Below are 19,962 nucleotides of genomic sequence, written 5' to 3'. Positions count from 1 at the left end.
AGTCTTTGTGAGACTGAGAGTGGCAGTCAAAATATCATAAATAAGCTGTGGCACTTTTGTTATCCTAGGATGATTGCGTCTTTCTAACGCATAATGCGTCCTTGAAAGCGCGTCCCTAACATTGAACGAGCACACTGCTCAAGGAATGCCATTTAATTGCCCAATTGACCGTGTTGGACAGGTGTTGTGTTCAGATTCAAATTCAGAATACATAAACTGCTGCAACTTCTCAGCTGGCTAACTGTAAATAATTAGTGATATTGGACTAAGATGCCTCATTTAATCATAATACGATGGTGGAAAAAATAGACAGAATACAATTGTTTGAGACAGCAGTATTTTGGGGGACGCGAATGCATAGCATTGTCGCGCCTAATCATTTACACTTGAATGGACATTACTGTATATCAGGGGTCTTCAAAGTGGGTGACGGGGCACCTTGGGGTGCCGTGACAGCAGTCCAGGGGTGCCGCGAGATCATTTGATAATATTTGGAATTTATTTGGACACTTGAAAAAATGTTATTTTGTATAATTTAAAATTTGAAGTACAAAGTTATTTTCAGTCAGTTCTAACCAAAATGGCTATTATGTCAACGTTATCCTCGCAGCATAATCACTAAAATATCGTCACTGTCGGGCAGAAACCTCGTATCTCCAAGTTTCAAATGTGTACGTCTTTTGGTAAAGCAAAGCCCTGCTTCATCATACAAGACTGTCGCACAAAAGTAGTGAAAACAGCAGATCTACAAGCACACAACGCCTCACATAGTACATTTTATAGATGATAAATACAAAACGAACGGTTTTGGACATACAAGGTTTCCAACCGACAACGCCGATATGCTTTACATATAAGGTGCTGGGAGTGAAAATTATAACGTAGGTGCCTCGAATTAAAAAATCATATTTATGGGGTGCCCTGAGACAAAAAAGTTTGGGAACCCCTGCTGTATATACTTGTTCTGTTGTACTTCTGTCTCCTTCTCCATGACTTGGATCATCACTGTGTTGGTTGGATAAGCCAGTTTTTATAGTGTGTTTCTAGTGTGTTATTGCAGTGATTCTCAACCTTTTCAGGCCACGACCCCCCAAATAATCCTATTTGATCCTAAAAATGATAATTATTTGAACTGGGGAGCCCCCACACTGACAAGCACTTGGAATTATACTAGTTGGTTCCACAGATAAATATTGTGAAAACATTTTCTTATTGCACAAAGCATTTCAGGGATTTTCCCTTTCATGTCTGTGATTTTCATCAGGGATTAGCTATATAAAGTAGTACAATTAGTGTTATTTGTTCATATACTTGCCACGTGACCGTTTGAGGCAATCCTTATGCTCTGGTTGTAACATCTATTCTTAGATTCATAACGTGTCAGTGAGGACAAGTGACCCACAGTGACACGTACGTGTGTGTGTCTTTAACCATAGATAATGCGTTCCACTTCAACCCTTTATCTTACAATGCGGGTCAGGTGGTTCGTAGAAATAAATGACTGTGTGTCTGGAGCCTGCGCTTCAAAAGTATGTCAGATGCATAATGACACATCTTTCTAGTTAACTGTGTGGCGTACACATGTGTGTGTGTGTCTCACAACGCGTCGCAGTGAGACGCGTTGTGAGCTTTTAGATCGGCTATTTTCAGCACGCAATCAAGTGTAAAATCAGCCATTAAGATGCCATCAAGGACTGCCAAAATACATTTTAGTTGACTAAATCAACTGTAGATTTAGTCGCAATAAAATCTTAGGATAATTAGTTGACTAAAATTAGACTAAAACTAAAACTTTTCAGGTGACTAAATTATGACTAAAACTAAATGACATTTTATTCAAAAGACTATGACTAAAACTAAAAATTTGCTGTCAAAAACAACACTGGGGGGCATGTTCATAATGAACACACGCATGCACGCACAATGCTTTTTTGGGGCAAAAGATGATTTTATTACTTTACTGGGCGCATAAAAAAATAAACACCTTATGCAAATAGGATAATGTTTGTTGTCCGACTTTCCCAGATGGTGTGCTATGTCTTTTAATCATCAGATTAAAAAATGTTTCTCATAGTAATATCATTTAGATTAGGGCTGTAGTGTGTGTGTGTGTGTGTGTGTGTGTGTGTGTGTGTGTGTGTGTGTGTGTGTGTGTGTGTGTGTGCGTGTGCGTGTGCGTGCGCGTGTGCGTGTGTGTGTGTGTGCCCCCTCGATTGACCAGCCCAGTTCTGATCTATTTTTCCGATTGATTCGTCTAGCTATTTGTTGAGTTCTCATACAGATTTGTCATTTGCATACAAGTGGCATTAGGCATTGTAAATACATGTGTACGAAATGAACACTTGCTTGCTAGGTACATACAAGGCGTTAATAAAGTGACCACAATGAATCTCTCGCCCTTTGAGTTAACAAGCATAGTTTTTTCCTCTAAAAATCCATCATACTACAGTAATAAGGACTGTAAATATCCCCCTCCCCCCATGGACAAATTTGCCCCCCCCTCCTGACAGGGGCTAAAATTGCCGATGGTTGCAGTGTAATTAATTAAACAACAGTCTGGAACGGAAGCACAGAGTAAGAGAAGTGATCAATATTATGGCAGAATATTGGTGAGATGTTGCACAACACAGTAACATGAGCGGTTACTCAATTAGCATCGGGTCATGAGCACGGCTGCCATAGTCCTGTTACTTTTCTAAGGGCGGGTGCATACTCCCATTTTTAGAGCCCGAACAGCCACATTAATGACGGATTGACGAAAATATTTTGAGATGGGTGTTGGCGGTCAAATACATATATTTCTAGGGGTTCTTGACATTTAAAACTCTGAGCACTACTGATCATAGAAACATACGTTTTTTTTTCAGAAAATGGTTAGGTTTTTCAGGCCTAAATAGGTTAATTGCGTCCCAATTTTGCCCTATTTACAACACTGTTGTTGTATTTATAGGGCTTAAATGGTTTGCGGTAATGTTGACCTCAGCCTTTAGCTGTAGTGGTGTTTGACTCAATCATGTTTACACTCAATAGCAATCTACACTATAAAGTTCAGAAAATCCTTTTTATTGTCTCCACCAGCCGAAGGCATGGGGGAGAGTATGTTTTTCCCTTCGTCCGTCCGTGTGTCCGTCCGTGCGTGCGTGCGTCCGTCCGTGTGTCCTCGCAGTTTGTGTGCACCTAATCTCAGTCGCCGTTGGCCCGGTCGCTGCCAAAGTGAGCACACACATTCCCTGGATGCCAATCTAGAACCTCTGCCCTAAATTTTTCAAATGGGCCTTTTCTAGCGCCACCTAGTGGCCGATGTTCGCAAAACACATTTCTGTGCACTACTCTAACAGATTTTGTCCAAAAATCCTACAAATCGGTAGGCAGTATCTTGACATTCATGTGATCGACACGGATCTGTCCGATTTAGCATATTCCATCCTGATTGGCTACGATTGGCTTCCAAAGTTTGTAGGATTGAGCCGTTTTGAACAAAATGCCTCAAACCCCAAACGCAAAGTGCAATTATCATGAAATCGCGCACACACGTTCCCACTAGGTCGAGGAAGAAATGTCACTTCAAATTTTTGAAATCAGCCTCATGGTGGCGCTATAACAGGCCGATTTGTGGTTTTACCTATAACTCCACCGATCAGTTTCAAACTTTGTAAGCGGACTCCCTAGAGGCTAAGGATAAACCTTTGCCCTGCATTTTTCACATCAGCCTTTTATAGCGCCACCTTTGGGCCGACTTGTGTAAAACACACTTTTGGATATTACTCCTTCAGATTTTCTCCAAAAATAACACAAATCAGTACAAAGTATCTCTATAGTCATGTGATCAAGTCTGATCCGTCTGATATTTCATATTCCATCCTGATTGGCTAATATTAGCTTCCAAAGTTTGCAAGATTGCTCAGTTTTTGAACAAAATGCCTCAAATCATCAACGCAGCTTGCAATTACCGTGAAATTTGTCACACATATTCCCATTCCCACTATGTCAAGGAACAAATGCTACCCTTTTTACATTGGCCTGTTATAGCACCACCAGCAGGTAGACTTTAGCAAAACACATTTTTTGAACACAATGCTTCAAATCATGCATGCAGCGTCCGATTGCCATGAAAGGTCTAAGGTGAAGAACATATGCCACCCTTTTTACACTGGCCTATTATACAGTAGCACCACCAGGACGCCTGGCCTGGTGGAGACCTGTGCTCGGAAGAGCACTGCTTCTAGTTTTATTTGATTTTATTGGCATTATATCTGTTTGTCTATCTAGGCAACACGTTGGCAGTTAGTCTACGATCTAGAATGCTATTACTACTGTTTTGTGTCATGTGGACTTCACAGTTTCTGATGTTAGCACAATTAATTTAGAAGAAAAGGTTGTCTGTGACACTAACGGAGTGATGCCCGTGGAGGCAACATGCTGCTGCGCGATGACAATTCAGACAACTTGATGGATGCACTCAACAGGACACGGAGCTCCACTTTTTTGTGTGGCAGTATTCTCATTAAAATCCCCTGTAACTCTTATCGGGGACACTGGCATCACACTGCGTTGACAGACAAGAGCGATAATCCCTTTGGCGGGACCCACTACCCTTAGGACAAGAGGAGGAAATTAAACATGTGTCAATCAATGGCGTCGGGCTGTCCAAAATCCTCGGTGGCGTCACGGGAGAGATGAGTCACCGTGGCTATCAGTAGGTGGACAGTAACCAGGGACGTGCAGAGAATGTTGGCAGGGGCTGAACATTTCTAAAAGGTCCTTTTGGTGGAACTATCGAAAATAGCAGACCTCCAAGCTCACAACTAGGGATGGGACGATACGCGATATTATCGTTTATCGTGATAAAAAACTATCGTGGAGATTTAAATTATCGTGATATCGTCCTCTGTCATGCACTGGGATCAATTCACCTTTTATTTGCTGAGCTGCATATCAGTAGACCCTCTATGATTGGTATAATGTACTTATAATATATGTACTTGATACAGTCTTTTTTTCACTCTATCAAATGTCTTTGCCAAAAAATTGCTGATCTACAAGCTCACAACGCGTCGCAACGCGCCGCATTGTGAGCTTGTAGATCTGCTATATTTTGGCAAATATTCCGCCCCAGGATAATGGATTTTTGATTACCGCGATAATATCGTAAATCGTACTCAAGTAGTGTACTTGGGTACATGATTTGGTACTTTATACTTATACCCTACTACGTCTCAGAGGCAAATATTACACTTTTTACTTGATTACAGTTATTTTTAAACTTTACGTTACAAGTTACCTGGTAGATTTTGGATTATTATTACAAAACATGCATTAACCACTCAAGCCCTATTCTATACTTATAGGCTATTCAAGATTAGCTGATGCACAAGCTCACAGCGCTTCCCGTCGCGGTGAATTGTGATCTTATCTGCTATTTTTGAAGGATACTGGTCATTTTGAAAATGAGTACTTTTACTTTTGGTACTTTGAGTATATTTAGTATTTTTGAGCGGTGCCTCAGCATTCCGATGCTTGACCGAGTGTGTATGTCTGTATGCAGAATACTCATACGCCTTGTATGAGTAGCAACAGCTGCAATACCGCTGCAGGGTGACCAAGTGGCGCTGTTTAGCAGCCTTGACATTACTGGACAACAGAAGAATTCATAATAGTTTACAGTTTACAGTTTAGGCATTTAGCAGACGCTTTTAATCCAAAGCGACTTACAATAAGCAGATAATACATCACTATAATAAACAAGATAACATGTCAGAACATCAACAACAATATAACAAATGCATTTGAATATCAATCTATAAAAAACAATATAATCAGTAAAGAAAAAAGGATTCTAAAAACCTAAAAAACAAATGCTAACTAGCTTCCTGTATGGTCATTGAGTGTTTCAGTAGTGCTATGGGTTTAGGTGGAGTCTGAAAAGGTTAGTCTTCAGTCCACGGCGAAAGCTAGCGAATGAGTCCGTTGTTCTAAGTGCGACAGGGAGTTTATTCCACAGCTTGGGGGCCAGGAGGGCAAACTGTCTCGGACGAGTGGATTTTTGTCCTGGGGCTTTTAGCGAGGGTTCTGTCAGCATCCCTGTGTTGGCTGATCTAAGTGAACGAGTGGGGGTGTAGAGGTTGATCAGGGTTTAACACAGCTCAAAGGCACCACTCACTTCACACTGGGTGTGATTGTTATATTGTGAAATTCTTAAAAGAATCTGAGTATTCTTCCACCACCACTGATGGCTGTTATTCTCCAACCACTGATTCAGGACAAAAAAAAAAAAAAAATCTAATCTCAATTTAACCGGGTCAGTCCCATTGAGACGGCAATCTCTTTTACAAGGGAGCCCTGGCCAACAAAGCAAACAAACAGGGACCATAATATAAAACACAATAAAACCACAAAGCAAAACACACATTACATTAAATATCAACTCAAATAAAACTGCTGCAGACCTTCAGTTTTTAACAGCCGAAGTAAACTTTTAAAATTACCCAAAGGGATTAACGTGCTCCTGTGCCTGTTTAATGCCTTTCCGGGGCTGATTCCAGGGCCGCGGAGCATAAAAAAATACTGAAAGCCGCGTCCTCCCAGAGTCTGTGGACAGCAGTGTTGATTTTGTTGACTAAAACTATGACGAAAAATGTTTGTCAACTGCGTTTTTTTCACTGACAAAAACGAAATAAAAACTAAGCTGTGATGACTAAAACTAAGACTAAATATATTGACAGTTTCGTCAACAAAATAAAAACTAGACTAAAACTTTAGGGAGGGACTAGTGGAGAATTGTCATTTTATGTTTGGTTGCTCTCAGGTGTTGCGTGCTGAAAATAGCCGATCTAGCTCACAATGCGTCGCGCTGCGACGTGTTGTGAGCTTGTAGATCTGCTATTTTCAGCATGCAACCAAGTGTAAAATTTGTAAAATTACGATGCCATCAAGGCCCGCCAAAATACATTTTAGTCGATAAAATCAACTGTAGATTTAGTCGCCTAAAACGTATGATATTTAGTCGACTAAAATTAGACTTAAACTAAAACTTTTCAGGTGACTAAAATATGACAAAAATGTAATTACATGTTATTCAAAAGACTATGACTAAATCAAAATTTGCTGTCAAAAACAACATTATTAGCGGGCAGACGAGGGACGGTAAATAGTCAGCAGGTTCAGGGAAGTGGAGGTTGTACGAATTTATTTTCAAATTAGAAAAAGGCATTTTAAATAGCCAGGGAGTAGCCACAACGATGGCTATATACCCGTGAAAATGTGCCAATGAAGCCATCTGCGCGGCAGCATAATGAAAGCCCTGTTATACAGATGAGAGCGACGTGTAAGGGATTTGACATTTAAAAATAAAACATAAAGCTCCGCGGTAGACTGCGTCCAGTGCCTGGAGAGTGGTTGCAGAAGCGTCCATAAAAGAGAGGCATGAATCTGTTTAAATTGTCCTGTTTGTGCCACCTTTGAATTGGCTTCAGCAAATCCTGACACTCCTTTGTCTTTGTAGGTTTGTCTGTGTTCAGACAACCCGTGCATTACCAAAATGCATCGGTCTTTGAGGTCAAACGTGTGCTAATATAGTGTGTTTAGAAATGTGTTTTCTGTGGCGAAAGGGCATTTCTGTGTGGAGTTTGCATGTATTCCCTGTGTCTAGCTAGGGTAGATACCCTCACAAAAACATACAGTAATCCTGGTCTCTATAATGCCTCCCCCTGGCCCCCCTGTGCCTGATGGAGGGGAAAGGAAGTGGTTGGAATAACGTGTGCCCCCCCCCCCCCCCCCCCCCCGTCAGGTGAAAAGAAGCAACTTGGACTCCTCATGCACGGAAGGAAGCATGAGGTCAGTCCGTTGTCTCCCCAGGCGTGGCAGAGGGAGAGCAGAGACCAAGGATTACATAGGCAATTGGCACTGGGTGAAAAACTGGGTTACAAAAATCGTGGGATAAAAATTATAAAAAAGAAATGGATTTTCATGCCCTTGCATGAGAATGGGTGCGTGCTTCATTGGTCTGTGTGTAGTGGCATGAATTAAAATAATTAAGAAATCTGTTTTAATTGGTTCCAACTTCCATTTGTACTTCTCTGAGTTAAATTAACATTTAGGATTGTACTGTCTGTGTTGTGTGCTAGGGATGGGACGACACGCGATATTATCGTTTATCGTGATAAAAATCACTCACAATAATCGTATTGTGGAGATTTAATTTATCGTGATATTGTCCTCAGTCATGCACTGGGATCAATTCACCTTATATTTGCCGAGCGGCATATCTGGTACCACTTAAACCCTCTGTAATTCTTAAAAGGTACTTATAATATACGTACTTGATTGATACAGTCTTTTTTTTTCACTCTATCAAATGTCTTTGCCAAAAATTGCCGATCTACAAGCTCACAGCGCGTCACAACGTTGTGACGCGTTGTGAGCTTGTAGATCGGCTATTTTTTGGCAAATGTTCCGCCCCAGGATAAAGGATTTTGATTATCGTGATAATATCGTAAATCGTGATTTCTTTTGTCACAATAATCGTGATATTAAATGTTCATATCGTCCTATCCCTATTGTGTGCCTGCATCTATTGTTGCTCATTGCTGCCGGCTATGACTTTGAGTTGAGGACCAGTGGGTGGTACTGTGACATTATTCCACTCCCTGCAGTTGCCAGTTTGTGTTGACCTCTTTGATGATGTTTCATCATCCTAATTAAGGCTTGGTCCACTTACTGTAAGCGTGCAATGGTTTATTGTGGAAAGAAACTGGCAAACAGTGAGAGAGTAAATTGAGAGAAAGTTGCATTGAGAGAGGGAGAACATTGCTTTGCCAATGAAAATATATGTTCTTGTGCCAATAAAGCCCATTTGAGTAAAATGGTTGAGATAGATAGTATCTCACACAAACCTCTCCAACACTGCCAACCCCTACTGTTTGGTCTTGGGCAGGGTATATACTGTAACTAGCATGTCTCTTTCGATAAACATTGAGACGAAAGCCGCTTCTTTTCACCTGACAGGGAGGAGTTTCACTGGGAGGGCGTCCCTCCCACTTCTGTCGCTAATGCAATGGCAGAGAACTCTCTCCCCTGCCGGCTTTCCACCCTCCAACATGTCCAAATGTTTTGGTTGGGGCTAGGGCATTCACGAATGGTGATTTTTAGTATTTGAATTATTCGACTTCAAAGTATTCGAATGGTCGAATATTCGACAGGACTGGCCAAACTGTCAAATATTAAGTAAGCAAGAGGCGAACATTGTGAAAATAGCCGCGTTGTGAGGCGTTGTGAGCATGTAGATCAGCTATTTTCACAATATTTATCTGCGGAACCGAGTCACATTAAATGTAATACCTACAATTCCAAGTGCTTGTCAAGGTGGGGGTCCCCAGTTCAAATATGTTTATTTTGGGGGTCACAGCCTAAAAAGGTTTGAGAACCCCTGGTATAGAGCATTAACAAATTCATCCACCAGGGGCATTGACAACTCATTCTTATGACTTCCTATCTAGCCAAGCTTTATAAACTATATATTTTTTAAAGAGACAACAAAAAATAAAAAATAAGCGAATATTCGACTTCAGGTGAACAACATCGAATAGTGACTTTGATATTCGAATATTGGAATATTTGGTGAATGCCCTAGTTGGGGCCACCCAGCTGAGCCGTTGGCACCGTGGAGGAATCAAACCCCAGTCTCCACAGGTACTTTTGTTAACCCTGCAACTAGGGCTGTCACAATTCTCCCCTTTGCAAATCCCGCCCCATTCTGCCCTGTTACTATGGGGGTACAAATGACCCTGGGCAGATTGTTTTTATAGTGGCAGTGAATGGGGGGAGAGGGTATTTTCATTGCCTCATTATTGCAATTTAAAGTACCAAAGGAAAAACATCTAGGTGATATTAATAAAAAGGGAAGACAAAGGTACAGTAGTTACATTGCAAAACAGGGGGTTTCCCCGAAAATATATGTTTTCCCCCGAAAATATATGTTTTAATTAGTTTAATCCTCTGGATCAGAGAGAGAATAGAAATAGAAAGAGAAAGCGCAGTGCATCTTGGGTAGGAAGATGACAGCCAGATTATAGTTCTCCTCACATAATAGGCTGGCTTGAGTAATTCTGCCCATTTAAAATATATGTACCCAATCGTAACTCTTAGTTACATTGATAAGGTCCATGTGAACTAGTTTGTTGAAGCTTATTCATTATATTGAGCGAAATCGCGATCACCTCGCGCGGCCGTACTAGACGCACGCCGTGTCGCGCAGTGCGGACCGTCCTTGAAAGCCTGAAGCAACATTCTCCACTGCACAAACTCCACCCCCGATAGCAAAAAGTGAATGTTTTTTTCTGGTTGGCCAGTCAGGGAGTCTCAGGGACCAATCAGAAGGCTGACAAACGGTGGATTATTACATAATCGTCTAATCGTGATTATTTGACATTATCGCAATTATTTTGTCATAATCGTCATAATCGTGAATGTTGAAAAATGTCCGAAATAGTGGAAATAGCCGATCTACAAGCTCACAACGCGTCGCATCGCAACGCGTTGTGAGCTTGTAGATCGGCTATTTCCACTATCAAAGTTACTTTTTAAGTAGTAAGTTGTCAAATATGTCAGTAATTTCTTTGTATATTTAGGTTATGTGTCATATCTACCATGTACAACTTCAAAGCCTAAAAGCCAAACAGAAATGTAATTATCAACGACAAATACACAATTAAATCGTTAATCGTCAATTATTTGAGTGACAATTAATCGTCATGTAAAATGTCATATCGTGACAGCCCTACCTGCACCACCGTAATACCCGCCAATAGCTTTCTTGACCAGCATGTTTGATCAAATACCTATATCAAAACTAGTCACTTCGAGACCTGCAACACAGACTCTGAACGTGTCCAGTAATTGTCCATAAGTTAGACAAGAGGCGGTTATCATAACTCTACTCTACAGTCTTTCAGAATATGCTACACTGCACGTTATTTAATGGGGCCATTTTCACACTCTGTTAATTTAACCATCAGGATTTTAATACTGTGTATGCCTGCCCTTGACAATGGAGTCGCAAGGGTCCATTATTGACCACTGTTAACGGTGCCAACAATTATTGTCTCATACGCGACCTCAAAGGTCTATGAAAAGGAGAAGTGGAGGCTGTGTCTAACTCCTCCTTTCTTGGCTTTTCCGCTCGATCCCATTAAGTGTTTATTTGTTTGCGAGTGAAAGGACATGAATGGAGAGGCTGGGTGTCAAGTGAGTGGTGTGGCGAGGTAATTGGGGAGAGCCGAGGGTATTTATCTTCTGACAGCTCTGTGGCAGGACTGGCTGACTTGACTGTGGCAAGCTGCCAACACCTTTAACCACTTGAACTCCAGCAAGCTTCTATATACATATATATATCCACCTCTTTCCACGGGAATTTACTGTAATATTACAGTATTTTTTGCACCACACTTCCGTTAACAGCAGACATACAAGCTCACGTTGCGTCGCAGATGCAACCGTTGTGTAGATCACAGCTCCGTGCAACTTCTGCGCAATGCACGATGGGTTGTTGGAAAGTTGTGGATATATATATTTTTTAAATTACCGGTCTACAAGCTCACAAGACACCACAAGGGGACACTGTCTCAAAGTATGAAATACATGTACTATAGGGCTCAAGTGCTTAAAGGAGTAGTTCACCCCCAAAATGACTTTTTTTCTATTGATTACTCACGCCATGGAGACTAGAGTTTTTTAGTTTTTTGTCGCATTCCTAAGACAAAAATGTGATAACAATAAATTTACCCCTATTCGTTCCGGATGGGGACCCATTTCGAAACGGGTCCCCATCCGGAATCAATGGGGGTAAATTTACTTGAATACAATTTTTGTCTTAGGAATGTGACAAAAACCAAAACATATTATTGAACTCTACTCTCCATGGCATGAGTAATCAATAGAAAAAAAGTCATTTTGGGGGGTGAACTACTCCTTTAAGCTTTTAAAGTTTTATCCGCTATTTATTTTCCACTCGGTCTTATTTTCTATTTTCTTTTTGCATCCCTCTCTCCATCTTTTCATTCTTCTTTCTTTCTCCTGGCTTGATCTCTCGCCCTTTCTTTGTCAATCCTGTGCACTGCCTCCCTCAGTACCTCGATGCGCGTTAACTCCCTCCCAGGGACGTGCTGGGCCCCTGATTCAGCCTGGGAAAAAGAGTTGGAGAGGCCCTCATTGCGCGCTATAGAGAGAGATCTCTCTCTATAGCGCTGCTGCTACTCAAAGATTTGCCATTTCAGATCATGACAGGTGACAAGCCAGTGGGCCAGTTACTGTACATGAGTTATATTTAGTCGTTGTCGGGTGGAAACCTTGTATGTCCAAAACCGTTTGTTTTGTATTTATCATTTTAAAAATGATTTAAACTAGTGAAAACAGACGATCTACAAGCACTTGTAGATCTGCTGTTTTCACTACTTTTGTGCGACGGCCTTGTATGATGAAGCAAAATTTACACATTTGAAACTTAGAGATACAAGGTTTCTGCCCGACAGTGAGGTTTTCCTTTGTTGGCCGCCCAGCCCCCAAAATGGAACGTAGGCCGACATTTTATTTTTTATTTTTTCCTAATGGTCGGCATGGACCGGCCGGGAATGATTCCCGGCCGTTCGGGAGTTGTCCCGCTTTTCCCAATGGCCAGCACGTCCCTTCTCCCTCCTTCCGTATTCCTCTCATCTTTCTTTCTCCAGCTTTATGCCTCTCATGTTGGCTGTATCTTGTTGCCGGCTGCTCTGTGTCTCTCCCCTCATGCCCAGTGTGATTAATCTTTTTTTTTTCCCTAGACAAAAGGCTCCTCTTCTGGGCTTGAAGCCAGCCAGGTTATCCCCTCTCCCTTTTCTAGATCCCTGGAGATCTTAGATTCAAAAGTGAGGGAAGCCTTTTTTAAGCCTCCTGGTTACTGTGGCAACCGTGACTATGGGATGGGGGAATGTCCTTTGTTGGCAGATTCTAAGGTTACACAAGAAAAAGTTGTGCAGCAGTGTGCGTCCATAAGTGTGCCTGAAACAAGTTTTTTTCTGCATGTGCAGGGTGTGGATGCATGTGTGCAGTGGTGGAAAAAGTACTCACATTTTGTACTTAAGTAAAAGTATCAATACTGCAGTGTAGATGTACTCCGTTACAAGTAAGGGTGCCCTCACACCAAAATACCTAGAGTGGAATCCGCCAATGCATTTCAATGAGAATGGAGCATTTTTTTGCAGAAATCCTCTACTGGCAAAAAAACGCTCCATTCTCATTGAAATGCATTGGCGGATTATTTTGGTGTGAGGGCACCCTAAAGGTCCGGAATTCAAAATGTACTTATGTAAAAGTATGAAAGTATTGGCATCAAAATGTACTAAAAGTACCAAAAGTAAAAGTACAAAATGCTTGAAAATAGCAGATCTACGAGCTTGTAGATCGGCTATTTTCAAATAGCCTAGGTATGAAATAGGGCTAAAGTGTTTTATGTATGTTTTATAATATTATAATGTATATCTGCAAAGTAACTAGTAACTAAAGTTTTCAAATAATTGTAGTGGAGTAAAAGTACAATATTTGGATCTGAGATGTAGTGGAGTATAAGTAAAAGTATTGGAAATTGGAAATACTCAAATAAAGTACAAATACTTCCAAAGTGTACTCAAGTACATTACTTAAGTAAATGTACTTAGCTACTGTACAACACTGCATTTGTGAACCTGCAGCATTAAGGCTCAATTTGAGTACAGCTGTAGTGTGTACAGTAACAGCATGTATGTATGTACAGTAGGTGCCTGCGTGCATGCAAGCATTTGTAACGTAATTATGGTAACTTCTCACAGGTTTATGGTTGGTCTTAACACATGACATGGCATCTGTTCAGATTAGTTTGGGAGATTAGATTCTACTCAATCTACTGTATGGATGAAGAAACGTGTCTTACTGCCCATGCAGTAGATGAGTGCAAAATCTTGTAAATCAAGTATTGCAGATGTTAAAGGACAACTTTGGTTCATATTTTAGATCGTAATTATAGAGAAAAGAAAAAGTGAGTGTTAAAATGTTTTAATTTGCTTAGTTCTATTATTTTATCGCGTTTACCGTGCTAAAATGTGGGGCATGCGTACGCATGGGGGCATGCGCACTAGTGGATAAATATGTCTTTTTAGACCCAATAAGCAAGCAGTTTCTTTATTGCTATCTACAGTAACACTGTAGCCCCCATAAGTCACATCCAACCATGAAAGGTATCTTGGGAATGGGCTTATTCTGTGTAAAATGACATATTTAGCCACTTGTATGCATGCCCCCAACCACTGAAATAAGAATCTGTAAAACAATAGAAAGAAGTAAATGAAATAATTTTAACACTTATCTTTCATATTCTTTAATTACAATCTAAAATATGAACCCTTGTTGTGAAAAACTAAAGTTGTCCTTTAAACAATAATTTAACGAGTGTTTAAGAGTGTTTAATTTAAGAGTTAAAGATCTGTAAGGGTCAATTTGGTTACCAACTCTCCATCACTTAGCTGGGGACCACCTGGAACCCTCTCAAAGACCACTGGTTGAGAACCACTGCATTGTTGGCACTCTGTACCCTATACCCAGTACCCATAGTACTGGGTTTAGTGTACCTGGGGTTAGTGGGGCATGACAAGAGATAATACTGCTTGAGTGCTCACTAATACCAAGTGGATATAACTCCAATCTTAAGACAGAACTTTAGAATGGCTCCCTGCGTCTCTCAAATAATTGATTTCAAAATACTGCTTTTGGTTTATAGAGCACTGAATGATTGAGGGTATAAAAGGTATTTCTGATCTTGTGCTATTATAGATCATGAACCTCTCGGGTCATCTGGGACAAGTCTGCTTTCTGAACCCAGAATCGGAACAAAACGTGGACGAAGAGCACAGCATTTATGCACCACACAACTGGTACAAACTCCCAGAAAACTGCAGGCCTGCAAAAGCTCTCAGTTCTTTTAAATCAAAGCTAAAGACCTTTGTTTGTCGCTGCCTTTTAATGAGATTTTCTTCTGCACTGTAATTTTATTCTACTAGGCCTATGTTTTATTTTAATTTCTTTACTAATAAAATAATAATAAAATGTCCCTTGATGTGTTGCCTTTGCACTCTCTTAATGTCTTAATGTGTTAATGTTTAATGTAGTACTTTGAAATGCCTTCAAAAGTAAACCTTCCTATGCCTCGATGCACTCTACAGAGCACCGCAAAATCCAGTCCAATCCAGTCCTTTGACGCTCCGGATTTCAAGGCAATGTTTGTATAGCACATTTCAACAAGGCAATTCTAAGTAAATGGTAAATGGTTTGCATTTCTATAGCGCCTTTATCCATGGTGCTTTACAATGTGCGTTACATTGACCCCATTCACACACATTCGCACTGACGTGGGAGGAAACCAATGCAAGGCATCAACCTGCTCATCGGGAGAAGAGAGGTTCGGTGTCTTGCTCAAGGACACTTTAACACGGAGACGGGAGGAGGTGGGGATCACACCCAATGTTCCCTGACAGCCGCTATACCTCCTGAGCAACTTAAATACAATTTTAGCTGATGAAACGGGACCTAGATGAAAAGGTTACAGTGCAGGGCAAGAAATGAACCAATAGCCTCACTAAAAAGCAGCAGCAAACAAAAATAAAATAAACTATGATTTAGAAAAACCGAGAGTTGTAGCAGACCTGTATAGTTTTCTGGGAAGTTGTTCCAGTTGTCCCTGCAGACTTTGGTTTTGACTCTGGGGACAGAAAGCAGACACGTCCCAGACACGTGTGAAGTTATAGAGAGAGAGAGAGAGAGGGAGAGAGAGAGAGAGAGGGAGAGGGAGGGAGGGAGAGAGATGGAGAAAGAAGAGATACCTAATTTAAATGAAAGCGAGGCAGTAGTCACCTGTTTCATAGTGTGTGTGAGAGAGAGAGAGAGAGAGAGAGAGGGAGGGAGAAATTGTGGGTCGCAGCTGAATACTGCCTTTATGAGCAATGGTTAAAAAGACAGAGGCAGGGGCGAGTCGAGTCCCTGTAACCATGGTAACCTCATAGGAGCCCTGAATCAGGGAGAGATAATAGAGTGAGAGGAGTTCCTTTTCTCTCCTTTTACTCCTCCTTCCCTCCCTCTCTCTCTCTCTCTCTCACACACATGTCCTCACTTCCACCCCTCTCTCTCTCTTGGCTATAGTCTGTGGGAGTCTTGGACCAGATCTTCACTGAGCTATGCCAGTCTGGGGTGCTTTTGAAGACTACATCCCAGCTGTCTTATATGTTCTCCTTTTGACAACTTGTTTGACACTCCTGGGAAACTGTTTGAGAACTTTCTGAAGACTCCTCTCTTTCTTCTGTCTCCAGAAGGAGAGTGATTTGCGCCGGCTTCCAGTAGGAAATAACGGACAGAAGAGAAAGAAATGTGCTCGAAAAGCACAGTGTCAGCCCGTGACTCTTTTGTCTATTTTTCAGAGGCTGTGTTATCAAACCATGGTGCTGCCCCCGAGACCACTACTCACCCTGAGAATATGCAATGCTTAACGGTGAGTACTATCAAAACTGTATTTTCTACTTTTCTACTGCATTTTATACGTCTATTCATTCATGCATTTCCATGCAAAATGTTGTTTTTATGTGGTTATTGTTTTAGTGGTGTTGTGGACCATGTACGGTATGTGTCTGACTCCAAACTAAGTTGTAGGCCTGTCTTTGCGCTTGTTTTGTGGTTTGTGTGCATGTTACTGTGCATTAGTTCTTGCTTTCACCTGCATTCATTATTAATACACATCCTCCTCCTAACTGTACAGCTCATCCCACTGACACATACATCATGCATTGAAGACATTCATGTATTCTGTGTTAGACATTCTGTGCAACCATAGTAGCAGTTTCAGTTTGTGTCATGCTTTGGAGCTGCATGCAGTGAATGGAGTACTATGGGAGATTGTAAAAATACTCAATGGCATGCGAGTGACATCTGGACCAGAACGATGGATTATTGTCTTGAGAGATTCTAATCCAGTGCTTATATTTGTCTACAAATTACCCTTTTGGCACACATCCCTTGACCAGTTCTCTTGCTTTCTTATTTTTCCTCATACAAGCATTTTTACAGCATGGCTCCGCAGGAGTCTTGCCGTCTATAAGAGGTGCTGTGTGTATGTCTGTGTATCCTGAGCTAATCTTGCAAATACCGCTGGACCGATCAGAGCCAAATGTCTTGTGCACGTTGCCTATAGGCCAACCTAGTACCTCCACTCATTTATTTTCAAATACGTTTTATTCTGGAAATATTTCGATTCATACTTTAGAAATAGATGACTGACTTCATAGATGATTGACGTCACAGGCTGGCCACGTGAAATCCCAGATCAACGCTGCTGCCACGCCGTTGCCATTTTTATGGCAACGGAAAAGTTTGATGTACGCCAGGGTCCCATTGGCTAAGCTTCGCAGGACGCTCTGTGATTGGCTAGCGGGACACTTGATGAAATGAACTCATAAATAGCACCGCTCACTTCACACTCGGTGGGATTTTTAAATGTCGATGGGCAGCGCCACTTTATATGAAGCACATTGAGGTACACTCTACAGTCTACACACACTATGCACTGATGAAAAATACATGAAGAGCATCACTTAATCACATCTCAGAAACATGTCGAGGCTCAGTTCACTTTGACCTTGTCTCACAGCAGCACAAGGAGAGTCACTGAGTCAGTATTTGCTGGATTCATACAAAAATGTCAGCAGCAGCAAAGCGGAAATAATGTCATCTCTTTTGTATTGTTTTGGGTAATCAAAAATATGACAGGGCCTGCTTGTAGTACGACCTAGCATACCAACAATAGCAATATGTTTTCAAGATTCTCCATCCCAGTGAAGAGCTTGCCTTGTTTTTGGTTTTTGGTTGCTGGCCTGCACATTCAGTGTAATTCTAGTTTATTTTTGTCTTGTTCAGTAAGTGTGTAGTAGTTACATCAGATCTGGACTTCATCCATGGACGCTGGAGGTGAATGCCTGCCACTGTGCCTGAAGGTTGGGGTTTCAGGCAGAGGACACATTTTGGCAGAGGACAAAGTCACAGAAAAGGTTATGTTTTAGTGGTGTTTTTTTGCTCTGGTTACTGGTAGATTAGAGCTGACCTTGACAGTAGAATTAGCTGTGTGACCGTCAAAAACATAGGAAAAAAGTGACAGATAGTGACAGATTCGAAATTGAGTAGGGTTGATGTACAATTTGGACCCCTTTTTCTCTTCATATCGTGTGTAAAATCTCTGAAATATACTATACAGTATATATTCCATTGACTCAGAGCAGGATTGACAACTGCAAGTCCGCTGGTGATCTCCGATATTCTGCCTACACAAGACTAGACATACAGTTGAGGAGACACTCGACAACTGCTAGTCATGTAAATGGTAAATGGTGCATTTATATAGCGCTTTTATCCAAGGCGCTTTACATAGAATGTGCATTACATTCACCCATTCACACACACATTCATACACCGGTGGCGGAGGAAACCATGCAAGGCCCGCTCACCGGGAGCAGTTAGGGGTTCAGAGTCTTGCTCAAGGACTCTTCGACATTAACTCAGGGGGAGCCCGGATTCGAACTGGGAACCCTTCGGGAACCCTTCTTGCTCTAATAACGGTTTCTCTACCCCTTAGCTATGCCGCCCCATGTAAGTTGTATAGGATACGATACGATACGATACGATACGATACGATAAGATAAACCTTTATTGATCCCTAGAGGGAAATTCATGGGTCATAATACAGCAGTGGGAGTGAAACACAGGAGAGTCAATAAACAAACCAAGATAAATACAGTAAGACACTGGCTACTACAGACTGTGTAGCCGATTGTTGAAGGACCGGAGCCTCCTCAGGAAGAACAGCTTGCCCTGTCCCTTCCTGTAGGGCCCCAGAGTTGTCAGTCCAGCCCTGTTTATTGTGTATGTGTACTCCACCTCCTCCCCTTGGGTGGTGATGGATTTGGGTGCCTCTTTGTGCACTGCCTAGTCCAGCACCCGTGCTCCTTGGTCTTTCTGATGTTGAGCTGGAGGTGATTGTTGTTGCGACCGAAGGTCGCAGTATACCATGAGAAATGTCGTAGCTTGTCCTTCCGTAACGGAAGTGATGTCACGTTACATCACCTCATCAAAGATCAAACCCTGGATATCCATACTGTCACTGTGACATCACTTCCTGCTTTACTCTGATTTACACCCTTCCGTTAATATTTAGTCCATATATGTATATTGATATATATTAATAAAGGACCCCTTATGCCCATATATGGAGATCCCCAGGCATCAAACCCAGGCCCTAACTTGCCAAGGCCCTGCTTGGCTTTACTAATTAACATACATTTTATACCCATATATGGAGATTCCTGTATTATCAATATTAAGGACATTATTAAAGATATTATGTTATCAATATTAAGGACATATTTGGGAATGCCCATATTTGGTAATATCTTTAATAAGATATTACCAATAATAAGATATTACCAACCTTGCCCTTTAGGGCAAGGTTGTCTTACTAGTTGTCTTACTAGTTGTCTTACTAGTTGTTATCACACCACCCTACAAAGCTCTCCACCAGGGCTCTGTACTGCTCGCTGTCATCCATGATGTGGCTGTAGGGGTGGGCGATATAGTGATAATTATCGTTGAGACGATACAATGTCTCCACGATATGCCTTTTCAGAGGTATCTTATATATCGTGATACAATTGAAGGCCATGTAAAAAGAATCCTGTTTAATCGTTAATACAGAGGTTCATTGCTCAATTTAAACCTGCATTTTGGTCTAAATCAGTAGTTCTCAAACTTTAAAATGTCAAGGTCTCCGCTTAACTCTGACAGTATACAAATGAAACCAAATGGACCCATGGACCCTTATGGGTCCATTTGGACATACTTACATACTTGTAAATTGTTCAATTTAGACCT

General features: G+C 41.3%; 1 protein-coding gene and 1 long non-coding RNA gene across 2 annotated transcripts in view; one reads left to right on the top strand and one right to left on the bottom strand.

The window, feature by feature from the left end:
* The window catches only part of LOC308299483, a 711,129-nt gene that overhangs the window by 134,034 nt on the left and 557,133 nt on the right, over window positions 1–19,962 (bottom strand). The gene's annotated exons all lie outside the window — the stretch shown is intronic.
* Window positions 1–19,962, top strand: part of rgs3a (regulator of G protein signaling 3a) — a gene marked incomplete at its 5' end in the record, with an annotated part of 265,534 nt that overhangs the window by 20,349 nt on the left and 225,223 nt on the right. The window contains one exon of the mRNA XM_080742558.1: window positions 16,470–16,540. Within this exon, the coding sequence (XP_080598684.1) occupies window positions 16,470–16,540 (71 nt within the window). The remainder of the gene's footprint in view (window positions 1–16,469; window positions 16,541–19,962) is intronic.

Source organism: Nannobrachium achirus (assembly GCF_963921795.1).
Source record: "Nannobrachium achirus genome assembly, chromosome: 15".
NCBI lineage: Eukaryota > Metazoa > Chordata > Actinopteri > Myctophiformes > Myctophidae > Nannobrachium > Nannobrachium achirus.
Note: the sequence above shows the minus strand (reverse complement) of the source record. Positions and strands in the feature narration are given on the sequence as shown.